Source organism: Danio aesculapii, chromosome 21 (assembly GCF_903798145.1).
Source record: "Danio aesculapii chromosome 21, fDanAes4.1, whole genome shotgun sequence".
NCBI lineage: Eukaryota > Metazoa > Chordata > Actinopteri > Cypriniformes > Danionidae > Danio > Danio aesculapii.
In genome coordinates, this window is record NC_079455.1 from 16,454,987 (window position 1) to 16,479,442 (window position 24,456).

Consider the following 24,456-nt stretch of genomic DNA (forward strand, 5'->3'; position numbering starts at 1 on the left):
ACCATAACAGGAAGCTCAGTCAACTCCTCCAGGATCTGTCGCGTCTGCATAGAGAAACACAGATAATGTCATGATTATGTGCTTGAGTTTGACTAAAGTCCAAATGGAGCTCTGAAAGATGGACAACAGTCAGATATACAGTGGAGATCACAATTAGAAAACAACCCGATATATGTCATTTTGAGGTTACTGCTCTTAAACCCTCTTAAATAGTAGCAAAAGAGCAGTTTATTAGCATATAACATGAATTACATATATAAGAGACGTGACGCTAAATTGTGAGGATGAAAATGGATAAACTTATGGAAAAAACACATTCATTCCCTGGTCTGTTGAAATTATTGATTCTGATTGGTTGGAAGGTGTCGAATGAAATCGTTTAAAGTACAAAATCAAATCTAACATATTGATTTTGTTAGCTCACGTTGCTAGTTTTGTGGTGAACAATTCATCTGTGCATGTCATTAGGAAAAAAAGTTTGCTCTTCTAATTTAAAATTAAAATCTGAAAATGCACTTACTGTTTGTTTTCAGTTAAATACTCAAATAACATCGGTCTGAGGTATTGGGCGTGGTTAACATACTAAACCTCACCCTTTTAACTGTCAATTTTGACAGCGCAAACAAAAATGGTGAGGAGGAGGTGTCTGTTAGGTTGTAATAACTCTCCCGAAACCCCTTTCCCAAACTTTCTAAATAAACCACTTACTTCACTACATCCAATCAGCTCGCAGTAGAAAAAACAAGCCACGCCCACTGTTTGCTCTTTTAAAATTTTGTTTTTTAGCAACTACGTTACAATGCAAAAAAAAAAAAAAAAACCCTCATAGCTTCCACTTCATGCAGACTTTATTGCACAGGTAGTTCAAGCCAGTTTTAATCACAGTTTGAAATAAATGCACTACATTCGTACATTAATAGTAACCATAAAATCTCAGTGGCAGTTGGCGGCGCCTTCATTCCTTGAGCAGCAGATGAAGATCAACCAACTCGCCAATGTGCTCAAAAATATTCATGAAGAGGTAGCTAACTCATGTTACTATGAGCTATAAGATATCCCCATGTCATTTAAATACATATACAATATCTCTATTGCACATGCCTGCTATCTCTCTGTCTGCTTGTGATTCCTTCAAAGAAGGAAGATCTAAAATGATGAAAATTTGGTCAAATATTGTTAATGTAATGTAATGTTTATTTATATAGCGCATTTATCGTGTATGGCCATACATCCAAAGTGCTTCACAATCATGAGATGGGGGTCTCTCCACACTACCACCAGTGTGCAGCATCCACTTGGATGATGCGACAGCAGCCACAGGACAACAGCACTAGTGCGCTCACCACACACTAGCTATTGGTGGAGTGGAGAGACAGTGATAGAGCCAATTTGGTAGATAAGGATGATTGGGACGCCGTAATGGGTGAGTGCCAAAGGAGGAAATTTGTCCAGGACACCGGGGTTACACTATGGGATTTTTAATGACCACAGACAGTCAGGAGCTCGGTTTAACGTCTTATCCGAAAGGCGGCGCTCACTGACAATATAGTGTCCCCTTCACTATACTGTGGCATTAGGACTTACACAGACTGCAGGTTGAGCGCCCCTTGCTACCATCACTAACAATACATACAACAGCAACCTAGTTTTCCCATGTGGTCTCCCATTCAGGTACTAACCAGGCTCAGCTCTGCTTAGGTTTAGTGAGTAACCACTCTTGGGCTGCAGGGTGATATGGCTGTGGTAAATAATCCACTTCAAAGAGCAATACTAGTTTTACATTTTATATAACATGGTAAATGACAATGAAATAAACAGTAAGACTTCACATCGGGCAGTTCTTTGCCTCTACAATGTGCATTTCAAATCTTTTAATGAAGAGCAATATGTTGATTATCCCTTACATATTTAATAGAAGTGCACAATTGTTTGAGCATCAAGATCTACAACAGTAAAGATGACAAGGGTTCAGAATGCATGATATTTGTGTGTTTAAGACCTTTTAAAGTGAGTATAAAACATTCAGATTGCATTTCATAACTCCCAATGATGCTAGTTAACACACTCAATGCATTTTTTTCAACATGCCATAATTTCTAAAATATCAACCTCTACCAAATGGTAGATATGTTGGTTTATAGTAAAAGCACTGTAATGCATATACTATAAATAAATCTGAAAATATAAAGTGTAAGACATATTTATATAAAAACATAATCAAAATAAAACATTTTTGAATACTAAATCATCCTTATTTTTTTAAATATGCCATCAAATATTTCAGATTCTTATTTAACATGTTTTCTTGTTTTTTATTTTTTTCACAATAAAACCAAATTCAAGTGTAGTAGCACAACAGAATTATGTTTGATTTTTTTGTAAACCAACAATGCTGTGTAGTGTAAACCATTATTAAAACACTTTTACAGTCAAAATATGGTCAACCATTTGGTAGAGCAGGCAGTTAAAAAAACAAGAATAATCGTATTTAAATGATATATTGAAGATAATACTATTTAGTTCATGTAGTCCTTTGTTTAAATTTTTCTGTGCTTGCAATTGGTTTATTATATAATATGCAAATACATTCTCCAACAAAATCACCCCAATCATTCTAAAATAATATATTCTTTGCAAATAGAGCTATTTAACTCATCTGGGGAAGTTGTTTGTAATATTTCAAAGATTTTTTTTTTATTAGTGTGCAACCCTAATATACAATATCATTCTTTTCAAATTCATCTGGAAAGCAATAGCATGTTCTGTTAATAAAATACAAAGGAAGTAAATAAATATAACACTCACCGCCACTCCAGCATGATAACTGGTCCCGCAGCCAATCATGATCAAACGTCTGCATCTTTTGATCTCTTTCAGATGGTCAGTCAAGCCCCCGAGAAGTACTGTGCACGAAAAAACACATATTGACTAAGGCAAAATACAAACATCAATCATAGCATGACGATTTCTTCAAATTGTATCAAATTTTATCACTTTCATAATGCTTAAAAGTGTAAACACTGGCTGTGTGGTGCTAAGTGCTCTATTTTTTGTAGCACTTGTCAAGCTTAACCATTTGAGGGATTGCCATTATTTTTGTAATTTAATTTGATGACGTTATTGGTACAGAAATTACACACTTCACCTTTAGAAATGGCTGTAATTCTCTAATATCAAATCAGTATTTTCAGGGGTGGTGAACTGAATTTCACGAGGATGTTCAGACAAAGTGTAAGATCATGTTGTACCTGTGTTGCTGTCAAAGCAGATTCTGCCTCTCATGGTGTTGTAGACAGACTCAGGCTGTTCGAAGATCTCTTTCTGCATGAAGGCCTTGAAGTTACCTGAAGCGTATGAAATTAAAGATATGTGAGCACAAATATAACATAAAGATCTAAAGAAATGATACTGAGATGCCCAAATGACTAGAGCTTTTAGAAAATTGTCCTTTAGAGTTCAGTGCAGAAAAAAAGTGGTTCATTCTGCTGTGATGAAGCAGGAAAAAAGCTAAAGAAAAATTGTGAATGAGTGCAAAAAAACTAGCAAATATGTTTGGTGCATTATTACATAATATCCAAAGTTTTTAAGTAAACAATTAAAATCAGGCGAAAGACTGATGGTTTACGTAGCCATTATGTACTAAAAAAAATCTTTTGTGTGTTTTGGAATTTTTGTATACAACAATGTTAGATTACAATATAGACTGAACATGCAAAATGTCAAAAATGCATCTGCCAAATGTATATACATAAGTGCATAGTTGAAATACTACTCGTGTATATTAGTAAAGACCCATTTACATTAAAAACAATAATAACTTTATTTGAAAGAATGCCAACTGGCAAGTCACTATTAACATAATAAAGTTTTATATCCCTTAAGCCAGGGGTGTCCAAACTCCATCTTGGAGGGTCCAGCATAGTTTAGCTCCAACTTACTTAAACACACCAATTTGGACGTTTCTAGTATACCTAGAAAAAGCTTGATTAGCTGGTTCAGATGTGTCTAATTGGGGCTGGAACTAAAATATGCAGGACACCGGCATTCCAGGACCGAGTTTGGACACCCCTGCCTTAAGCTATTTAATGCAAAATTAATATGTATCGAATACCAATGTTTCAAAATACACTGCTGGTGTATTCTCCTGCTGGTCAGTATAGCATAAAAACAACACTCTTTTACGGTACAATTCACCCAGAAAAGAACATTATGTTATCATTTACTCTTCTTTGACACCAAACATTTATGAGTTTCTTTCTTTTGTTGAAAAGATATTTTTCAAAATGTTGGAAACCGCTAACCAATGACTTCCAAAGCATTTTTTTTTTTACTATGAATATCAATAGTTAACGATTTCCAATATTTTTCAAAATACCTTCTTTTGTGTTCAACAGAAAATCCCTTTATATCAAAGTTCTCAAACTTGATTTCTGGAGGGCCACAGCTTTGCACAGTTTTGCTCCAACCCTAATCAAACACAGCTGATCCAACTAATCAAGGTGTTCAAGACTACTAGAGACTATTAAACAGGTGTGAGTTGGAGGTGGTTGAAGCTACACTATGCAGAGCTGCGGCCCTCCAGGAATTGAGTTTGAGACCACTACTTTAAACAAATATGCATTCGTAAGAACTTTTTACAAACTTAACATCAAATTTATTTTGAAAGTACAATTTAATTATTTATTCATTTGTTCGTTTTCCTTTCGGCTTAGTTCCTGCATTAATCAGTTCATCTAATCAGCGGAATGAACCGCCAACTTATCCAGTATATGTTTTACGGAGCGGATGCCCTTCCAGCTGCAACCCAACACTGGGAAACCCATACACTCTCATTCACACACATAAACTACAGATGATTTAACATACCCAATTCACCAACGCATGTCTTTGGACTGTGGGGGAAACCAGAGCGCCCAGAGAAAACCCACACGAACACGGGGAGAACATGCAAACCCCACACAGAAATGTTAACTGACCCACCCGAGGCTCGAACCAGCGACCTTCTTGCTGTGAGGCGACATCGCTACCCACTGTACCACCATGCCCGCTCCCACAATTTAATTAATGCAATGCAATTAATAATAAAATAATACAAATAAATATAAAGTCTGTACAATGTGTTTTTTTCTTCAATCAGTTTTTAAGACGCATTGTAACAGAGGAAAATGACTAAAACAGATGACTATTACTATAATTTCATTTAATCCCAAATGTCTCATTCAAAGTCTACAACTTAATAAAACTGATCTGAGAGCAGGTTATGAAAATGTATACTGTATACAATGATTAAATAATTTGCAGATCTCAATGAACTCATATGAAATCATTGGTTGAGAGAAATCGTCGTCCACAATAGTGAATCATTGTAATTGCAAAACATTATGACATAATACTAAGCCTCATTTAATGAAATCATGTGACTACGGCAGTTTGATTGGTGTGTGTTTTTATTCGCTCGAAACTATTGATTAAAAAAAAGCACACAACACTACACTGTAAAAAAATGCTGGGTTACACACAATACCTTCATGTTGTCCCAACACAACTCGACTAAGTTAACTTAATAATTTTAAGTAAATTTAAGTGGATTGAACATAAAACAATTAAGTTGATGGCCAAAAATGTTAAGAATTGTGTTGTTTCAATGTTCTCATTTTAAATAAGTAGTTTAAAGAAGCAGCAAAAGCTATTTTTGAGTGTAGTAAACAGGCCTTTATGCTCTTATTTTTACTTGTTTAATATATTTGAAGTTTTTTCCCTTCCTTTTTTTAACAAGTGTTTTTATTAGTTTTACATTTTTCAATAATAACAACACAACAACAATAAAAAATACAAGAAATAAGCATGATAATGCAAAGAAAATAATGGTAATAATAATAATTAAAATAAAGAAAAATAAATAAATAAAAAGATTAAGTTATTTTTAAAAACAGATAGGGCGTATAAATGGTTTCAATGAAAATACAAAGAGGTAGTCAATAGGGGTAGTGAGCATATTAAGCATTACACTGCTGCTCAGAATCTGCATTATATTGGTCTAGGTAATCAAGAAATGGTTGCCATATATTGTAAAAGGTTATCAATAACTCCATAACAGACTCTTTCCATGTGCAATATTTGAGTGAGAAAAGTTAATCATGTCTTAAAATGAGAAATAGAATCTTTCTCTTCCTTTTTAAAAAAAATAATTCAGTGAAATGTCAGTGTGATGCGGGACCTTTCATGATCTGCTGGAGCTCCATCTGCAGGGTCTGAATGACACGGACAGGATCTTCTCCAGCCGCTCGCTTAACGCGGTGCACATAGAGCTTCCCCTCCATCACAACAGCCACGTCATCGTCCTCCACGTAAATCACCTTGTTGGTGTGCTCAATGATGGCACTGAGAGACAGAGAATTGTAAACAATTACCCTAATTCTCATTACATGATCACCTGTAATAAGGTGTTGTGGCCAGCAGGATGCACTGCTGAGCTTGATATCATTTGCATATCACTTGATCTCCGTTTCAGTTAGCAACTTGTTGGACCTGTTAAACCTGGATGTTTGCAATCTTTAATGATATTTAATACAGCCTTTAAAAGGTTTTCATCTGTAATTAAATCAAAGCTTAATCTATTTTTAGCGCACATTGCTGTTTGAGACTATTAGATGGCTCATCCACAAATGATGTCATTGTTTACTGAGAATTTAATTGGTACAAACATATTTGGGTTCATTTCTTCTGTTGAACACAAAAGAAGATATTTTGAAGAATGTCTGAAACTGGTAGCCATTTACTTATTAAGGATGCTAATGGCTCCAGAACAATCCAGCATTCTTCAAAATATCTTCTTTTGTGTTTGACAGATGAAATAAACTTATAAATGGTTGAAACGACTTAAGGGTGTGTAAACTTCTGAATCTTTTAGACTGCTGAGAGCAAGAGTTGTTGACTTTTCCATATTCTGCTTCAGTTGAAAATACATCGCAATACTGAAGTAAAGTAGGTAGAATCTTCTATTTTACACAGACTTTAACCTGCAAAACCCTATGGTGTGTTACCTGGCATCAGAGGCAAAGTAAAACTCCACCGCCAGTCTGTCGTCAATTGAGTGCAGGGCATTAGAGCTTCCCACTCCGTTATGCAGGTTTTTCTCATGTTCATCTCTTCTGGAATCACCTACAGGAAAAAAGAAATAAACATTTACATGTTATTTACATGTATATCCATATAAAAATAATGAAGTAAAGTACTGTGATTTAGCATTCAGCATGCACACAATTACATAAAGGTGCCATAGAGTACATTAATTCAATTTGTTAAATTGTTGTATGATATGTACACAGTATATACATTGCTCAGCATCAATGAGTACACATCCATTTGAAAAATTTATATTTTTATCAATTTCGCAGTAAATATATAGTTGAAGTCAGGATTATTAGCCCCCTGAATTATTAGCCCCGTTTATTTTTTTTTCCTCAATTTCTGTTTAACAGAGAAAATTTTAACACATTTTTACACATAATAGTTTTAATAACTCATTTCTAATAACTGATTTATTTTATCTTTGTCATGATGACAGTAAGTAATATTTGACTAGATATTTTTCAAGTTACTTCTATACAGCTTAAAGTGACATTTAAAGGCTTAACTAGGTTAATTAGGTTAACTAGGCATGTTAGGGTAATTAGGCAAGTTATTGTGTATCGATGGTTAGTTCAGTAGACTATCAGAATATATATATATATATATATATATATATATATATATATATATATATATATATATATATATATATATATATATATATATAGCTTAAAGGGGCTAATAATATTGACCTTAAAATGGTATTTTAAAAATTAAATACTTTTTTATTCTAGCCGAAATAAAACAAATAAGACTTTCTCCTGAAGATTTCCTTGATATGTTAAACATCATTTGGTATCAAAAGGGGGTAAATAATTCTGACTTCAACTTTAGGTCATAATATTTGATGCATTTGAACAAAATTGTCTAATTAAACAGATTTATTTATTAAAATTATGTTTTAGTCAACAAACACCTTCAGAAATAGAAAGGTAACACGTTTAAATCAAAGCAAAATATTAAAAACTACAAAATGTCAATAAAATTTTATATTTTTTTTGTTTCTCTTGATTTTTTTCTCATTTTTAAATTTGTTTTTAATATTTTTCTTTAACATATAGATTTGGCTGTACTCATTTTTGGACTGTTATCATAAATTATTTTGTTAGATAAGCTCCAGATTTGGCTTCAGTACTGACTAATCTAATGTATTTGCACAAATATATTATTGTAAAGCATCCTATAAACAAATATTAATTTAAATTTAATTCAATTCAATAATTGCTTTATTAGCATGACAAATGTTACAAATGTATTGCCAAAGCATTTATAAAGTTTACATTAAAAAGTAGCATACATATATAATAAAAACACAGTAAACACAGTAAATAGTAGTAGTAGAAAATGTATATATAATATATACATATGTATATATAATAATTACATAAAATATAAAAAATATATCATATTATTTTAAATATATCATATATTATTCAATGTATCTTATTATTCATACATATCAATAAAAATAGATCACAATAAACTGGACATTTGACAATCAACATTTTATGATAACAGTAATAAATCAATAATAATCAGTATATTTACAATGATTCATTTATAACAATCTAGCTGTCATGTGCGTGCATGTGTGCGTGTGTTTTTGCAAGCGCATCACTGGTAATTTTATTATTGTCCTCTCTCTTTTTGTGACAGGCATTAATGTTTTGTGCTACTACAAGGATACAATCAGTTTTTTCAGCTGGTAAATATAGACTCTTTCTTGCTCTCTTACACACACACACGCACACACACACACACATTTACACACGTACACTTGCACATGTTTTCTGATCAGTCTTCATCGGGATTTTACAAGAATGAGAATGAGGAAACGTTGCTTATTAAGATTCATGTTATGTCATTTTCATGTACTTATTATTCAGCTATGCCTAGGTGCACTGTAAAACAAATGCTGGGTTCCACACAATCCATTCATGTTGTCCCAATACAAATCAATTAAGTTACCTTACTTGTTTTTACAAATGTAAGTGAATTGAACATAAAACAATTATGCTTTTCAATTAAATTAGCTCTTTTTAAATAAGTAGTTTAAATAAGCAGCAGTCTATTTCCAGATTTTTATTCTTTGGGACCTTTAAATAAAAAGTTTCAAACTGAAACTGGAAAAGTAAACAATCATTCTCAGATTATCTATACAGTTGAAGTCAGAATTATTAGATTTTTTTTTTATATATATTTCCCAAATTATGTTTAACAGAGGAAGGAAATTTTCACAGTGTGTCTGATAAAAAAAAATTTTCTTCTAGAGAAATTCTTATTTGTTTTATTTTGGCTAGAATAAAAGCAGTTTTAAATTTTTTTTTAATTTTAAGGCCAAAATTATTAGCCCCTTTAAGCTATATTTTTTTCGATAGTCTACAGAATAAACCATCGTTATACAATAACTTGCCTAATTACCCTATCCTGCCTAGTTAACCTAATTGACCTAGTTAAGCCTTTAAATGTCACTTTAAGCTGTATAGAAGTGTCTTGAAAAATATTTAGTCAAATATTACTTACTGTCATCATGGCAAAGATAAAATAAACTAGTTATTAGAAATGAGTTATTAAAACTATTATGTTTAGAAATGTGTTGAAGAAATCTTCTCTCCATTAAACAGAAATTGGATAAATAAAATAAACAGGGGGGCTAATAATTCAGGGGGGTTAATAATTCTAACTTCAACTGTATTATTTATAGCTACGTGTTTGAGTAAACTTTTATTTTATAATCTACTGATGACATTTCTTCTAAATTTTAATGTGTAAGTTTGTGTTGATATACATATTTTCCCAATATTTGATATTTGAAAACATTTTTGCCCTATTGTCATTTACTATGAATAAAGGCTGTAACAACTATGCTTATTCAAAATTTCCTCGTTAGTTCATAAAATAAAACACAAAAGATCATTTCACTCAACATACCTATTCATAGTAACTTTGAGACGAAATAACAACTTTTTACAATTTTACCTTAATTTTTTATTATGTAACATTTTTTTCAGAGCTTTATTCACTATATGACATACTATATATATATATATATATATATATATATATATATATATATATATATATATATATATATATATATATATATATATATATATATATATAGTTGACTGTATAACATTTATTTAAAATGTCAAATAAACTATCATACTATATCATAACTACTGATACCACAAACAGAGGATGACAAATGTTGCCATAAAAGATCATATTTCAAAGTCAATTTTGGGCTTGGTTCTACAAGCCTTTTTAATAGCTCTGGCCAAAATGTGCCAGAGGTCAGCAATGCCTTTGTGTCAAAACTATTTGAGTGAAAGAATGTGACACACTTCAAATCTACAAATACAGGAATATTACAGAAATGATATCTTTCAGAAATATTCCTAATATGCTGATCTGCCACTCAAGAAACATATTGTTTTTTTTTTGTATACTGTGAAAATTAATTATTGAAATTGATCTAAAATGGTATTTGTTTTCTTTGAACTTACATCATTTTATTTAATTTCCTATACTGCTGTTTTATTTACAGTTGCAATTAGAATTATTAGCCCCCTTTCATTTTTTTTTCTTTTTTAAACATTTTCCAAATGATGTTTAACAGAGCAAGGAAATTTTCACAATGTGTCTGATAATATTTTTTCTTCTGGAAAAAGTCTTTTTTGTTTTATTTCAGCTGGAATAAAAGCAGTTTTTAAATTTTTTAAAGCCATTTTAAGGTCAAAATTATTAGCCCCTTTAAGCTATATATTTTTTTCGATAGTCTACAGAACAAACCATCGTTATACCTGCCTAGTTAACCTTATTAACCTAGTTAACCCTTTAAATGTCACTTTAAGCTGTATAGAAGTGTCTTGAAAAACTATCTAATCAAATATTATTTACTGTCATCATGGCAAAGATAAAATAAATTAGTTATTAGAAATTAGTTATTAAAACTATTATGTTTAGAAATGTGTTGAAAAAATCTTCTATCCGTTAAACAGAAATTGGGGAAAAAATAATTCAGGGGATTTAATAATTAGGACTTCAACTGTACATAGTATTCACAGATTTTTTTTTACTAATTATTATTAATATTACTACCATTTGAATATTATTTGATTTTTTTTGCTTGTTTGAATCCAATCTAGTTTATTAATTGAATCAACTTTGTGTTATTTGAATACTTTTATTATTATTATTATTAAATTATTAATAAACTTTAATTTAACACTTATTTTAATCTAGTGTTTATGTAATTCAATACTATTCTCTAATTTCTTTGAATTATTAATGTTGTGGACAAACATCATTATTTAAAAATTGGAATGTTTTGCAACACTTCTGAGACTTTTTCTAAATAAACTCCTACTGACCAAATACTTCTGAACATTGCTGTACAAAACCTTCTTAGAAATGAATGTTAATTTTAAATATGACCAACTCACTACTGATGCAAATTGCTTAAAAATGAAAAGTTCAAAAAGTGTGATATGTGGGTGTGGAATTTTGCTGCTAATTTAGTCTGAGATAAATTCGCTTGAGTGAGCAGAACTGGTTTGGGTGGATGAACAGGCGGATGAGAAGAAAAGATGACGTGGGCCGGACTTACCGCAGTTGTACTGGACAGGAATCTGCTCTGTGGAAAGTTCATATTGACTGCGGACACCTATGAGCAGCGGACTGCCTCTCCTGGTCAAAAACACACAAACATCTGCTAATGAATGACTGTGCAAAGCAGGTGTTGTGGGTATAAAACAGAAAATGACAAATCTTTTAAAGACATTTAAAGGGTTAGTTCATCCACAATAAAGTTTTTTTTTTCTCAGCGTCATCTCCTTTCAATTCAAAATTTATGTAAAAGATTTTTGTCCCTATTTTGAAAGTCTGACACTTCAAAATGTTCATAAAGAGATTATTAAACACATGCATATGAAACAAGTGGTTTCATGAAACACACTATATACATATATATAGTGTCCATGTCACTGTGTCTGTTATGTCTTTTTAATTTATTTATTTTTCATATTTTTTTATTTTATTTTTGTTTTATTATTATTATTATTATTATTATTATTATTATTATTATTATTACTATTATTATTATTATTATTTTATGTATCTGTGTATGCAAATTTTATTAGTTTCGACTTGAATTTTTTATAATAATAATAATAATTCCTTACATTAATATAGCACTTTTCTGGACACTCAAAGTACTTTACACATTGGGAGAATCTCCTCATCCACCACGAGTGTGCAGCATCCACCTGGATGATGCGACGGCAGCCATATTATGCCAGACCGCACACTAGCTGATTGGTGGAGAGGAGACAGAGTGATGAAGTCAATTATGATATGGGGATGGTTAGAAGGCCACAATGGACAGAGGCCAGTGGGCAAATTTGGCCAGGATGCCGGGGTTAAACCCCTACTCTTTTTTTCGAAGGACATCCTGGGATTTTTAACGACCACAGAGAGTAAGGACCTCGGTTTAACCTCTCATCCGAAAGACAATGCTCACTGAGCAGTATAGAGTCCCCTTCAATATACTGGGGTGTTAGGACCCACACAGACCGCAGGTTGGGCACCCCCTGCTGGCATCACTAACAGCACTTCCGGCAGCCACCTAGCTTTCCCATGTGGTCTCCCATCCACGTACTGACCGGGCGCAGGCCTGCTTAGCTTCAGTGTCTTATGTCATTTACCTATTAATATTATTTATTAGATTTATCAGGTGTGATGTCTTAAGTTTGACTATATCTACGATTATCTTGTATTTCCCTGTGTGGCCTGATAAAGACCTTGTAGGTCGAAACATTGTCAGTGTGCCAATTTTTGTTTACTTTTGTCTTTATATGTGAACACAAGCCAAACATTTGGTATCTTTTACCAACATCTTAAAATGTAAGACATTTGCAAAATTAAAATGTATTAATAGCTTATTTATTTGTCATGAAGATCAGTGAAAATTATACTGTTTTGGAAAAATATGACATTGAGTTTGGAATGGGCCGGTATAAGATTCTGACAGTATGATAACCTTGGATAAAAATATGATGGTCTCGTGGTATTGTGATTACTGCTCCAAAATAAGTTATTTTTAAATGTCTGGGTAATAAACATTTTCCCCCCATTGAACACAATATATTTTATTTCGAAAAACATTAAAAATATTTTGGACCAGTAGCTTTTAATGTTGAGGTTCATTTTCTGCTGGAGATACAGTTGCTCTAAAAAACTAAATAAAATAGTTGTGAAAAACATGTTTAAAAAACAACTTCCATATACCTTAGGAATGGTAAAACAGAAAACCATTAGCGGTTTTAAAACCTTGACTTTTACAAAGTGCGGTAAACCTTGAAACTGGTTATCGTTCCATACCAACATTGAGTATAGTATGGAAGTCATTTCACGCTAAACTTACCCTTACATCTCCTTTTAGGGATAATTCTGTCATTGTTTCTATGGTAGAACAGCACACCTGCTGGACTTTGCCCCAGTTTCAGTAGTGGAAAGAAACTGCTCCTTTATTGGCTATTTGAAGATTATTAGCCCTGCCATAAACAAGACACCCATGTTAAGCATAAGCCTTTCACTCTCTCTGCATTTCTCCTTCTGTTTGAATAAATATTTCAGCGTTGTCTTCTCTATTCACCACGTATCCTGCTTGGCAGCTCACAGACTCATAGGCTGATTTGCCAAGTTGTTCTCAGTGCTTGCTTTGTTTTTTAGATCTGGTTGGGCAGGAGCATTTCAGTGTCCACAGTAGGCTAAATGCTCACCGTCCCGTGAAGTGGATTTTGGATTGTAACTAAACAGGCAATTTATGAAAAAAACATTCAATCATGAACAACTCAAGTGCTGGTGTTTAAAGCAAAACACTTTAAGAATTAAAATTAAAGGGATAGTTCACCTAAAATGTTCATTTGAAGAGTTAAGATGCAAAAAACCTCTAAGTGCCGTCTGAGATTTCCATCAAAATGAATATTTTTCACAGTCTCTTGTTTTTGGTGCGTTATTTTACTTTAAATATGACAAAAAGTGCTTATTCTATGCCATAAAATGGATATTACTGAACCTACACACAGGAGCTCAATTAAGAAGAAAATTTCAGATGGCATTTAGAAGTTTTTGCATCTGAACTCATTCATTTATTCACTGTTTACTCACTTTCAAGCTTTATGAGTTTTTTTCTGCTGAAACTAAAAGAAGATATTTTGAAGAATGCTGGAAAGTGGTAACTACTTTTATAGCAGAAAAAACAAATAAATAGAAGTCAATGATTACACGTTTCCAATTTTCATCAAAATATCTTCTTTTGGGATTAACAGAAGAAAGAAACTCAAACTGTTTTGTCAGAAGAGGAGGAGTAAATCTGAGAATTTTCAGTTTTGGGTCAACTATCCCTTTAGGGCATGTGTCGACCTAAGCGTTTTTATGCTGCAGAAACATAAGCTCTGTTCTAAACACTTGGAGCTTTAATTAAAAATGTTCTTTTATTTTCCCATTCATTCATTCATTTTCCTTCCGTTTAGTAACTTTATTTATCTGTGGTCGCCACAGCGGAATGAACCACCAACTTATCCAGCATATGTTTTATGCAGTGGATGGACTTTCAGCTGCAACCCAGTACTGAGAAACACCCATACACATGCATTCACACACATACACTATGGCCAATTCAGCTTATTCAACTATAGTGCATGTCTTTGGACTGTGGGGCCACTCGGAAGAAACCCACGCAAACATGGGGAGAACATGCAATCTCTACACAGAAATGCCAACTGACCCAGTTAGGGCTCAAACCAGCAACCTTCCTGCTGTGAGGTGACAGTACTAACCACTGAGCCACTGTACCGCCTTAATTTTGCATTTTTATTAGTATTTAGTCTGAAGGCACAATATGTCAATAAATACATTATGATAAATGCTCAGAAAAATGTTCGGTAACACTTTATAACAACTACACACTATGAATCATTTACTAAGCATTAGCATCTAGTCAATTCAAGGGATTTATAAAGCATAAATAGTCCTCACTAGATTTGGTCACAAAACTGCATGAAGTTGTGTTAATAATGCATTTATTAACATAAAATTAACTATTAGTATAGAATTTAGTAATGAACCAATAATCATTAACAAAGTATGTAAACACAATTATTAAGCACATTATAAATGTGGTTGTAAGTCAAGACATACAGCATTTGTAGCTGCAGTTATAAACTGCTTACTATTATTAATGTAAAGTTAATGCTTAACAGATGAATTCAGTATTTGCTAATGCTTAATAAATGGTTCATAGTGTGTAGTTATTATAAAGTGTTACCATGTGATAAAACGTGCTCTGTTTTGCCATGCTGTGACATCATACACCCTCAAATTGTTCAGGTTTGATTTTATAGAAACGGAAACACCAAAGACACTTTATTATGTTGTATGTGTTATCAGGTGCATTTCCAAAAACCATCGTTAGCCAACTAAGGTTGCAAGTTGTGTCGTTACAAACATAGTTCGATGATTTGGCGTTTCCCAAATCCATCGTTCCAATGAACATTCGCAAACTGCGTCGCAAACATGTACACTTGCAACTACACCTCTAGAGCTATAGTTAGAAACATAGTTCCTGGCTGTGTTCTATTTCCAGTTATTCCCCCCTGTGCCCTATTCGTTCAGAACATTCTAACATTTAAACTTCGAATTAAAGTCTTTAATCTTAAAAATTTAATTTCTTCATAAATAGCCTCATTATTTATTCAGTTATATGATATATATATAAGAGATTAGAATACGTGTTAGCTTTTCTAAGTGTTTTTATGTTTTAGAATAGAATATGTAATGTTCTCAATAATATTTGTAAAGGAAACACATGCTCTATATGTGTCCTTTACATATATTTCAATTAATATGGAAAATATGTGCATGTTTTTTACCAAAAACTAAAATTGGATTTTTTTAAATGCATGTGCATGTAAAACAATATAAATTGCACAAAGAAATTAAGGGGTTCTTCTCTAAAGAAGTTGTTACTTCACCCAGTTTAGAGCATCATTAAGGGCGTTTTATAACTAACGTGGTTCAAACGATGGATCTGCAACAGAGAAACTACGGGTTTTGGGAAACACTAGTCACTACATTGTTCTTTTTCCAAACGATGCATCATACTATGATAGTTCAGCCGTGAGTTACAGTACATCGTTGTTTGGGAAACGCATCCCAGAGCAGCATTAGAACAGAATCTAAAATGAATTCAGTTTGATAAAGCACCATGCCTTTTTCCCCACTTGACCATGAGCAGAATAACCAGAAGCAGTGGACTGTGATATAATAAAAGCTCTGCAGCTTTCATGTTTAATGGTGGCAATGGTGGTACAGATGGAAACTATGAACCTGCTCATAACACCTCAACTGCTCATAGCAGACTCAAGAAGTCTTATGTAGGGATATTTTACAGTTTCAACAGCAAAGTTGCTTGTTTGCACAGACTTACGTTGCACTTACAGTTGAAGTCAGAATTATTAGCCCCCCTGAATTATTAGCCCCCTTTTTATTTTTTTCCTTATTTTCTTTTTAACAGAGAGATATTCTCAACACATACATTAAAACGTAATAGTTTTAATAACTCATTTCTAATAACTGATTTATTTTATCTTTGTCATGATGACAGTAAATAATAATTGACTAGATATTTTTCAAGACACTTCTATACAGCTTAAAGTGACATTTAAAGGCTTAACTAAGTTAATTAGGTTAACTATGTCGGTTAGGATATTTAGGAAAGTTATTGTATAATGATGGTTTGTTCTGTAGACAGTCGGTGAAAAAATAGCCTAAAGGGGCTAATAATTTTCACCTTAAAATGGCTTTAAAATATTTAAAACTGCCTTTATTATAGCCGAAATAAAACAAATAAGACTTTCTCCAGAAGAAATATTATTATCAGACATACTGTGAAAATTTCCTTGCTCTGTTAAACAACATTTGAGAACTATTTAAAAAAGAAAAAAGGGGGGCTAATAATTCTGACTTCAACTGTATATTATAGAATTCCTTTGAAAATGCATTTTGAAATTTTGGATATTCAGGATTTTTGATTTCCTTTGAAAACTAGTCGCACTCATTGAGTGTGGAGTACACATAATAACTCTTAAAGGGATAGTTCAGCCAAAAAATAAACATTTCCTCATTTACTCACATTTAACCAAAATACTTTTTTTAACAGAAGAAAGAATCTCGAACAGGTTTGGAACAAGTGATGGAAGGATGAGTAAAGATTTTTTTGGGGATGAACTATCAATTTAAAAGCTTATGTTGTTTATTATTGTTTATGGCTTATGTTGTTTATTAGGGTGGTATAGCTGAATATCATTCTAAACTATTTTATGTATTTTTCTTCCTTGAGGAGAACATAAAGAACATTATACTGAACAATGTTCCTGTGTTTTCTTCAGCCAATACAATAAATGCCCACGGGATCTATGTTGTATTTCCACTGAGTTTCATTGCATGAAAAAAAAAATCAAGAAAGAAATTTGTTTGTGTTCTATAGATTAAAATCATTTACTGCAATAACATTGGGAAAACATTACTTTTGCTTGACTGAATAATTTGGCAGACCCCCTAGTTTTTCCACAAATATTTTAATGTTATTTTGGGATAAAAATGACACATTTTTTGGGTGGTAATTCCCAGAAATTTGCAGACAATTTTGCGATAAAATATATATATAAATATAAAAAGTTATATATTATATATTTACCATATTAGGTAGTCTACTATGTTAGGTGTGCACTCTAACACAATGACAATGTCATAAAAGCTTTTTTATTTTAGTCTCTTGTCAAGACAAGTCTAAAACAGATCTAAAACGGTTGGGATTAAGCCAAAGAAAGGTTGTTTAACTCTTATTTTATCCACTATCTTACTTTCTCTCAGATTTCACTGCCCAGAGCATCTGACATTATGTACCTCACTCAGGACATGCATTAGGGCTTCCCCTACCGTAATACACCTAAAACAGATTGTCGTAAAACAGGGAAGCGTTTTCTCCTGTTAACTGCAGGGAAAGAGTTAAACGAAAACATTTATCAATTTTATGCACACCATAATACCATCCATACATGTAAAGCACAACTAATTGTAATTGGATGTGTTATGAGATTATTTACATTTTTGCGATTATTTAGCGATTAATTAAGAATTTTGCAGGATCACAAAACTTTTTGTTGATTTTGCATTGGATTCAGCGATCACGGAATTGTGAAGAACCAGGGGGTCTGATTAGGCATGGGATGATAACCGTGTTTAAGTTATACCACGGTTTGGAAAAGTCTTTTTAAAGGTTTTAAAACCAACATAATTTTCTGTTATACTGTTCCTATGATCTAAGCTTTTTAAAATGTTTCTTTTTAGCTTTTTAGGACAAAAGTATCTTGCAGAAAAGGTATCCAAAGATGCCCTTTTTAATTGTAAAGAAATCTGTGTTTTTGAAACTGATGAAGACAGCAGAAGTCAATGATTCATTTGAATTATTTAACTTGACATGTTAACTGTTCCAAAATATTTTAAATGTTTTTCAAAATAATATATATTGTGAAAATATTGTGTTCAGAGTGGAAAAAGGTTTTTGTTTTTTACCCAGGCATTTAGAAAGAATATATTTTAAAGCAGTAATCACAATACCGCGAAACAGTTTTTTTATCCAAGGTTATCATACCGTCAGAATCAAATACCGGTTCATGCCTATGTATAATACTACACTTATCAGTTTTCTTCATATTTTATTTCTTTTTTCCATTCAAGACTTTTTCTCATTTTCCTCAGTGTCTGCGAAATCATATAATTTGAAAGTCCCTTAGAAAACACCACTCACCAGCATTCCAAGCAACAACCCTCCTCAAATATTCCATAAAAATCATTTCCAAAAACTCTCTCTTAGATGATTCAAAAACAATGAAAGCATTTTAGTGTCTATGGAGCAACCCACACTGATGGGTCTTGCAACATTGCCTGCCTTAAAATGCTCCCTTCACCACAGGACATAAGTGACCAAGGAAAACTCAACAACGCATTCGTTTACAATCAGCAGCGGGGCAGATGGGAATAATTAACTTCAGTCTTGGCCTCAGTCGACTCAAAATTATATATATCAGGTCAGAGTACTAACTAAGTGTGGTGAAAAAACCCCTTCATAAACACCTTTGTCAGTTCCGGGATTCCTTGACTGAAGCAACTTTTTAAGAACCCTAGTTCCTTGTCTTTAAAATGTGAGCATTATAATTTTTTTGTGATGACAGCAGGTTGTATCCTTAGGGTTCCTTTTCACTGGCATGAAAGAAAGGAACGAGGAAACCTGAGTGTGTTACAAAAATGGAAAAATAAAATGAGCTTTTACTGACCTGGTGGCAACAGCCTCTCCTGGGAAATGAATGCTTTTGAAAACCAGAGCAAATGCTCCTTCCTGAGGGAAGAAAGAGAGTGAATGAGACAAATGTTAAGCTATGAAACGCTATGATAGAGATATAGAGTTGAAGGCAAAATTATTAGCCCTTCTTTGAAATTTTAATCATTTTTCAAATACTTCACAAATGATGTTATGACATTAAACAGAGATGTTTTTTTACAGTATTTCCCATAATACTATCTCTGAAAAAACAGAACAGAAGAGATATTTATTATCATTGTCACAAGTACAACGTAATTTAAAAAGCACTCTCCAGTCAGTTCAAAGAAAATTAGGTGCTAAAATTACTTAAATAATTAAGTATAAAAATAAATATATCTGACAGAATATCATACATGCGCTCAAGACACACACATAAAAAAGACATAATACACATTAGGGCAATTTATTAGGGCAATAGACATTAGGGCAATTTATAAGGGTAATACACACTAGGGCAATTTAGCATTGCATTTTTTTTATTCTGTGATTTATATTGCATTGTATATATATTGTGATATAAATACAATTTTACTAGATGACTTAAGTAACTGTTTAGAAAGAAGATGGATTGGGATGATTCTGTAGGGGAGTGTAAAAATCTAATAAACAATTTAAAAGCAGAGAGAAATGAGGTATATGCTAAATAATGCTTAAGTTTATTTAACTAATTGTATTTCAATAACATTACGATGTCGATGCTGTAAAAGGAACCTTATAAACTTTAAAATAGTCACACTAACCTTACGTTGGCTAAAAAACATTAGCTGTGCATTTAGCCCATTCAATGAAGAAAACTATGCTTATTAAATAAACAGTGTTTTATTGTTGAGTCGAAATGTAGTCAGGTATACAATAATTGAATACTCAAATGTAAAATAATACGGCATAGTCTTTGTTCAACAAACAATTCAATCAAATTAATCGTTATTAATTTTTCTAAGTTACAAACGGTAATTATTCTTATGCCTGAATGTTTTTAAAAGCCTCACACAGTCACAGGCTTCAAAAAACACTTGCAAAATGGTAAATTATAATCTAGATTCAACATTGCTGTATTCTCGATAGGACTATTGCGATCCTGAAACGATATATTGTGCAGCTCTAATATACATTAAAAAAGTCTTATTTCTTAGTTTGGCTGGAATAAAAGCAGTTTTAAAAAATTGTTGCATATTTTTTAGGGTCCATATTATTACAGAACAAATCACTGTTGTCCAATTAACCGAACTTGCCTAGTTAACCTACTTAACATAGTTAAGGCTTTAAATAATTGCACTTTAAGCAGAATATTAGTTTCTTGCAAAATAACTCATAAATGTTATGAACTATCATCATGGCAAAGACAAAAAAAATTAGTTAATAAAACTATTGGAAAAATCTCTCAGTTAAAAAGTAAAAATTTAAAAAAGAATTTTGTGAGTATTTCGACTTTAACCTTAAATGGAAATATCACTTATCTGTTGAACAGGCAAAGATACACTTTACAGAAATCAGTAAACATTAAGCTGAAAAAAAACTGACAGCTGAGCTTGCCTGCAAAATAATAACATTTCTAATATCTTTCATAGTTCATGAATTGTATCTTTGCAATACAGACAAGACTACATCATCAAAAGCAGGTGGTAATGAGAATCTCACATTGGTAACACAAAACAAAGTATCCACAAGCTAAAAAACATGCTAAACACACATCATGAATATAGTAATGCAATTAACATTCATTCAACAACATCATTAGTACAGTAACATAAAACTCTAAAATATATAACTGTTGAGACAAAAATAGAAACACACAGTAATGTCAACAAAAAAAAAGAAAAAACAATAACAACCAAAAAAACAAACAAACATAAAGGGCCCTATCATACACCTGGTGTAATAAGACGCAAGACATGTTTGGCACGATTTGTTGCTATTTTCAGACCAGCACAACCCTAATTTTCATGTTTTGTGCCACGTTGTTTAAACAGCGAATCCATTTGCACCACTTTGTGGACTCATGGGTGTGCCGGTCTAAAAAGGAACGTGTGTTAAGGCGCATTGTTGGCACGTTGCTATTTAGAAGAACTGAAATAGACCGCACCGTTGACCAACTAAAACCTGGTCTAAAGTCCAGCGTAGAGAGCATTAGTTGTGCACCTATGTGGGTCTAAAACGCATAAAATGTTACAAAAATTATTCTTTTCTACAAAAATATAAAAATACCTCTATGACTCTCTTGGGGCTTTTTCCAGTTCATTCATGACAATTTTCATTTGTATAATGTTATTATTATTAGCAGTATTATTTATTATATGCATATTTATATCTGTTTTAATAAAAACAAGTTTAGATTTGTCCACCTGTCGGGTTTTGGAGATGTTTGCATCACCATTTGGAGCCTAAAAATAGGATGTGTGTTTAGATATATCTGTTGTTTGACCACACTTTGTTATTATTGTTGATTTATTCGTTTGCTGGAAATTAGAACTGAATTTAGAAATAATTTTGAAACAAATCTTTGCGCTTAAAGTAAATTGGCTAACAAACTAAAATGTAGGCTAATGGATGTCTTCAGTGGAGTGCGTACAACACCATTTTCTTATCCACGAAAGTAAAGAGTAAAAGTAAAGAGAAGGTAAAGTGGCCAAATGGAGACGGCTCATTCTTTATCCTGCATTTATCTGTTTAACTGTTTTCTCATTAGTGAAGTGTTAAGTATTTTCACTTACAAAGTCCACCATGTAAATAGCAAATGAACAAGACGCAAGTGACTCTTAAAGGGAATGTGAGATGAGACGATGATTGGTTTAATGCACGTTATGCTCAAAAAACACCCATAACTCATTAAGAGAATAAGCACAACCCTGTTAGACCATGCGCTAGGGCACAGAGCGTATTTTTCCATCCTTAAAATAGCAAAAGTGGATTCGAACACGCCCTTAATGCTTTTGCGCCATGCTCTTTAGACTTTGATAAAATAGAGACCAAAAAGTGTGAATGTCAATTTATGAATATTCATCATATTTAGTAGTAAAACTTACTGTTAAACCCAGTCTGATCTCACAAGGAAATGTAACTATTTTTACGTTTTGTCAGTTTAGTGGTCGTGCGAAAATGTACAATTTTAAAAAGGAGGCAAGGCACTCAACCCCACCCCTAAACCCAACCGCCATTGGGGGATAATCAAGTTGTATTAAATTGTACAAATTCATACACATTAGCCACTAAATCAAAAAATTACGAATTGCTGTGAGATCGTTTTGGTTAAAACATTTAAGTAATTTATACAGTAGCATTTTACTGTTTTTTTTTTTTTTCAATCAATTTATTATTTTTTTTGTTTGTTTGTTTTTACAGTGTTAGGTTTTGGGTTTTTCTGGCCTGTCTCATCTCAGGATCAGACCTGGAGTAAAGGCTCAGAGAGGTGGAGGGGGCTGAGAGGAACAGAGCCCCACAGTGAGAGCTGATCTGAGGGAAATAGGGGCCCTTTCTGTGCTGAGTAACTCATATTTGCCTCTGTTGACTCGCTGCCCAGAGGAACACACACATACACACTGCTGTCTACACATGCCTTCTATAACACAGGTACTTTGACACACGGCTAGCTTTGGAGATTTCTTATGCCTACGTGCCTACTAACGTGCAGCCTTTACCTAAATCACACTGATCTACATTACTTGCTTATAAAATAATTACACTATAATGGAAATGTTTAAGTTCAGAAAAAAAATGTAAAGTAAGTTTTTACATTTATTATGTTTTTACAGTATTATATGCCACTTAATTCGAAATAAACAATATTGACCTATAACAAATATTGACTTTTTTTGTTCAAGCCAAACTTAAAGTAAATAAAGACTTAAAGACGTTCACCGGACGAAAACTATAACATCAAATACTGTGGAAAAATTGCATTACTCTGTTAAAAATCATTCGAAAAATACTAATTGTGTCTTCAACTGTATATTTATACACCGTACAGCATTTTACAGCATTTCTTGATATTAATTTACATGTGAAATGAAAGGTTTCATGAATTTCCTTTACTTCTCAGCTTTGTGCGTTATTCCCATTTGCTTCTGGTTTCTATTTTAAAAAATGTAGTGTAACTAAAAAGGTTTGACTTAAATTTTTATTATTGTAGCAGGAACCTTTATTGTTAAGTCTTTGTCTTAGCACAGTTAACTGCACAAAGCACCCCAGGCCTGTTTCAATTACTCTTCCTCTCTTCTCGTTTCTCTCAAAAGCAGGTCAGGTAATGTCCTTTAGCATTGGAGGTTGCTTAGAAACCTGCAGCCGACCAATAAGACACAACTGCACACCTTAAACCTTATCGTCCCTTTATCTCTTAGCCTTCCATTGCTAAATTGGCTGCTAAGGTAGTTTAGATAGAAAGCAATCAAAATTTAGTGCATCAATTAAAAAAGAAAACCATAAAACAGGCAGAGTCCTATATAGAGACGGTCAAAAAGGGGACTATCACACGGCTATTATGCTGATAGCAAAGCAGGGTGTTTTATAAACCAATGATAAAATCTAGATTCCTGTCAAGAATATCTCAAAGGGCACTTCCCTTACTCATACAATGCCACTGAACCATGTTTGGATTGAGCTGAACTTCCCAGCAGAGGATTTTATGGCCTTCAGAGTAGTCCAAAGGTGACAGAAACACACATAAAACAAGATCATTCAAGGTCATTTCGATCTGCGAAAATGGTTTTGAAAATGCTAAAGCCCCTATTCCATCATAGACGGACTGAAGTGCAAACTTTTGAAAACAGAGGTGTAGATATGCACAATCGCTCACTGATTGGTCTTCTGGACTATTGCATATTGTTCGCAGATTTTTTTTTTACACAACAGGACGCAGATTGCGCCAAAATCTGAGAGCCCAG

General features: G+C 32.7%; 1 protein-coding gene across 1 annotated transcript in view; it reads right to left on the minus strand.

Annotated features, from left to right (window-relative positions):
• gfpt2 (glutamine-fructose-6-phosphate transaminase 2) overlaps positions 1-24,456 on the minus strand; it is a 54,093-nt gene that overhangs the window by 12,844 nt on the left and 16,793 nt on the right. Inside the window, exons 7-13 of the mRNA XM_056445936.1 lie at positions 19,533-19,594; positions 11,744-11,823; positions 7,044-7,161; positions 6,218-6,381; positions 3,249-3,344; positions 2,806-2,903; positions 1-44 (exon numbers count right to left, since the gene is read on the minus strand). The exon at positions 1-44 is cut by the window's left edge and continues 77 nt beyond it. Of these exons, the coding sequence (XP_056301911.1) occupies positions 1-44; positions 2,806-2,903; positions 3,249-3,344; positions 6,218-6,381; positions 7,044-7,161; positions 11,744-11,823; positions 19,533-19,594 (662 nt within the window). The remainder of the gene's footprint in view (positions 45-2,805; positions 2,904-3,248; positions 3,345-6,217; positions 6,382-7,043; positions 7,162-11,743; positions 11,824-19,532; positions 19,595-24,456) is intronic.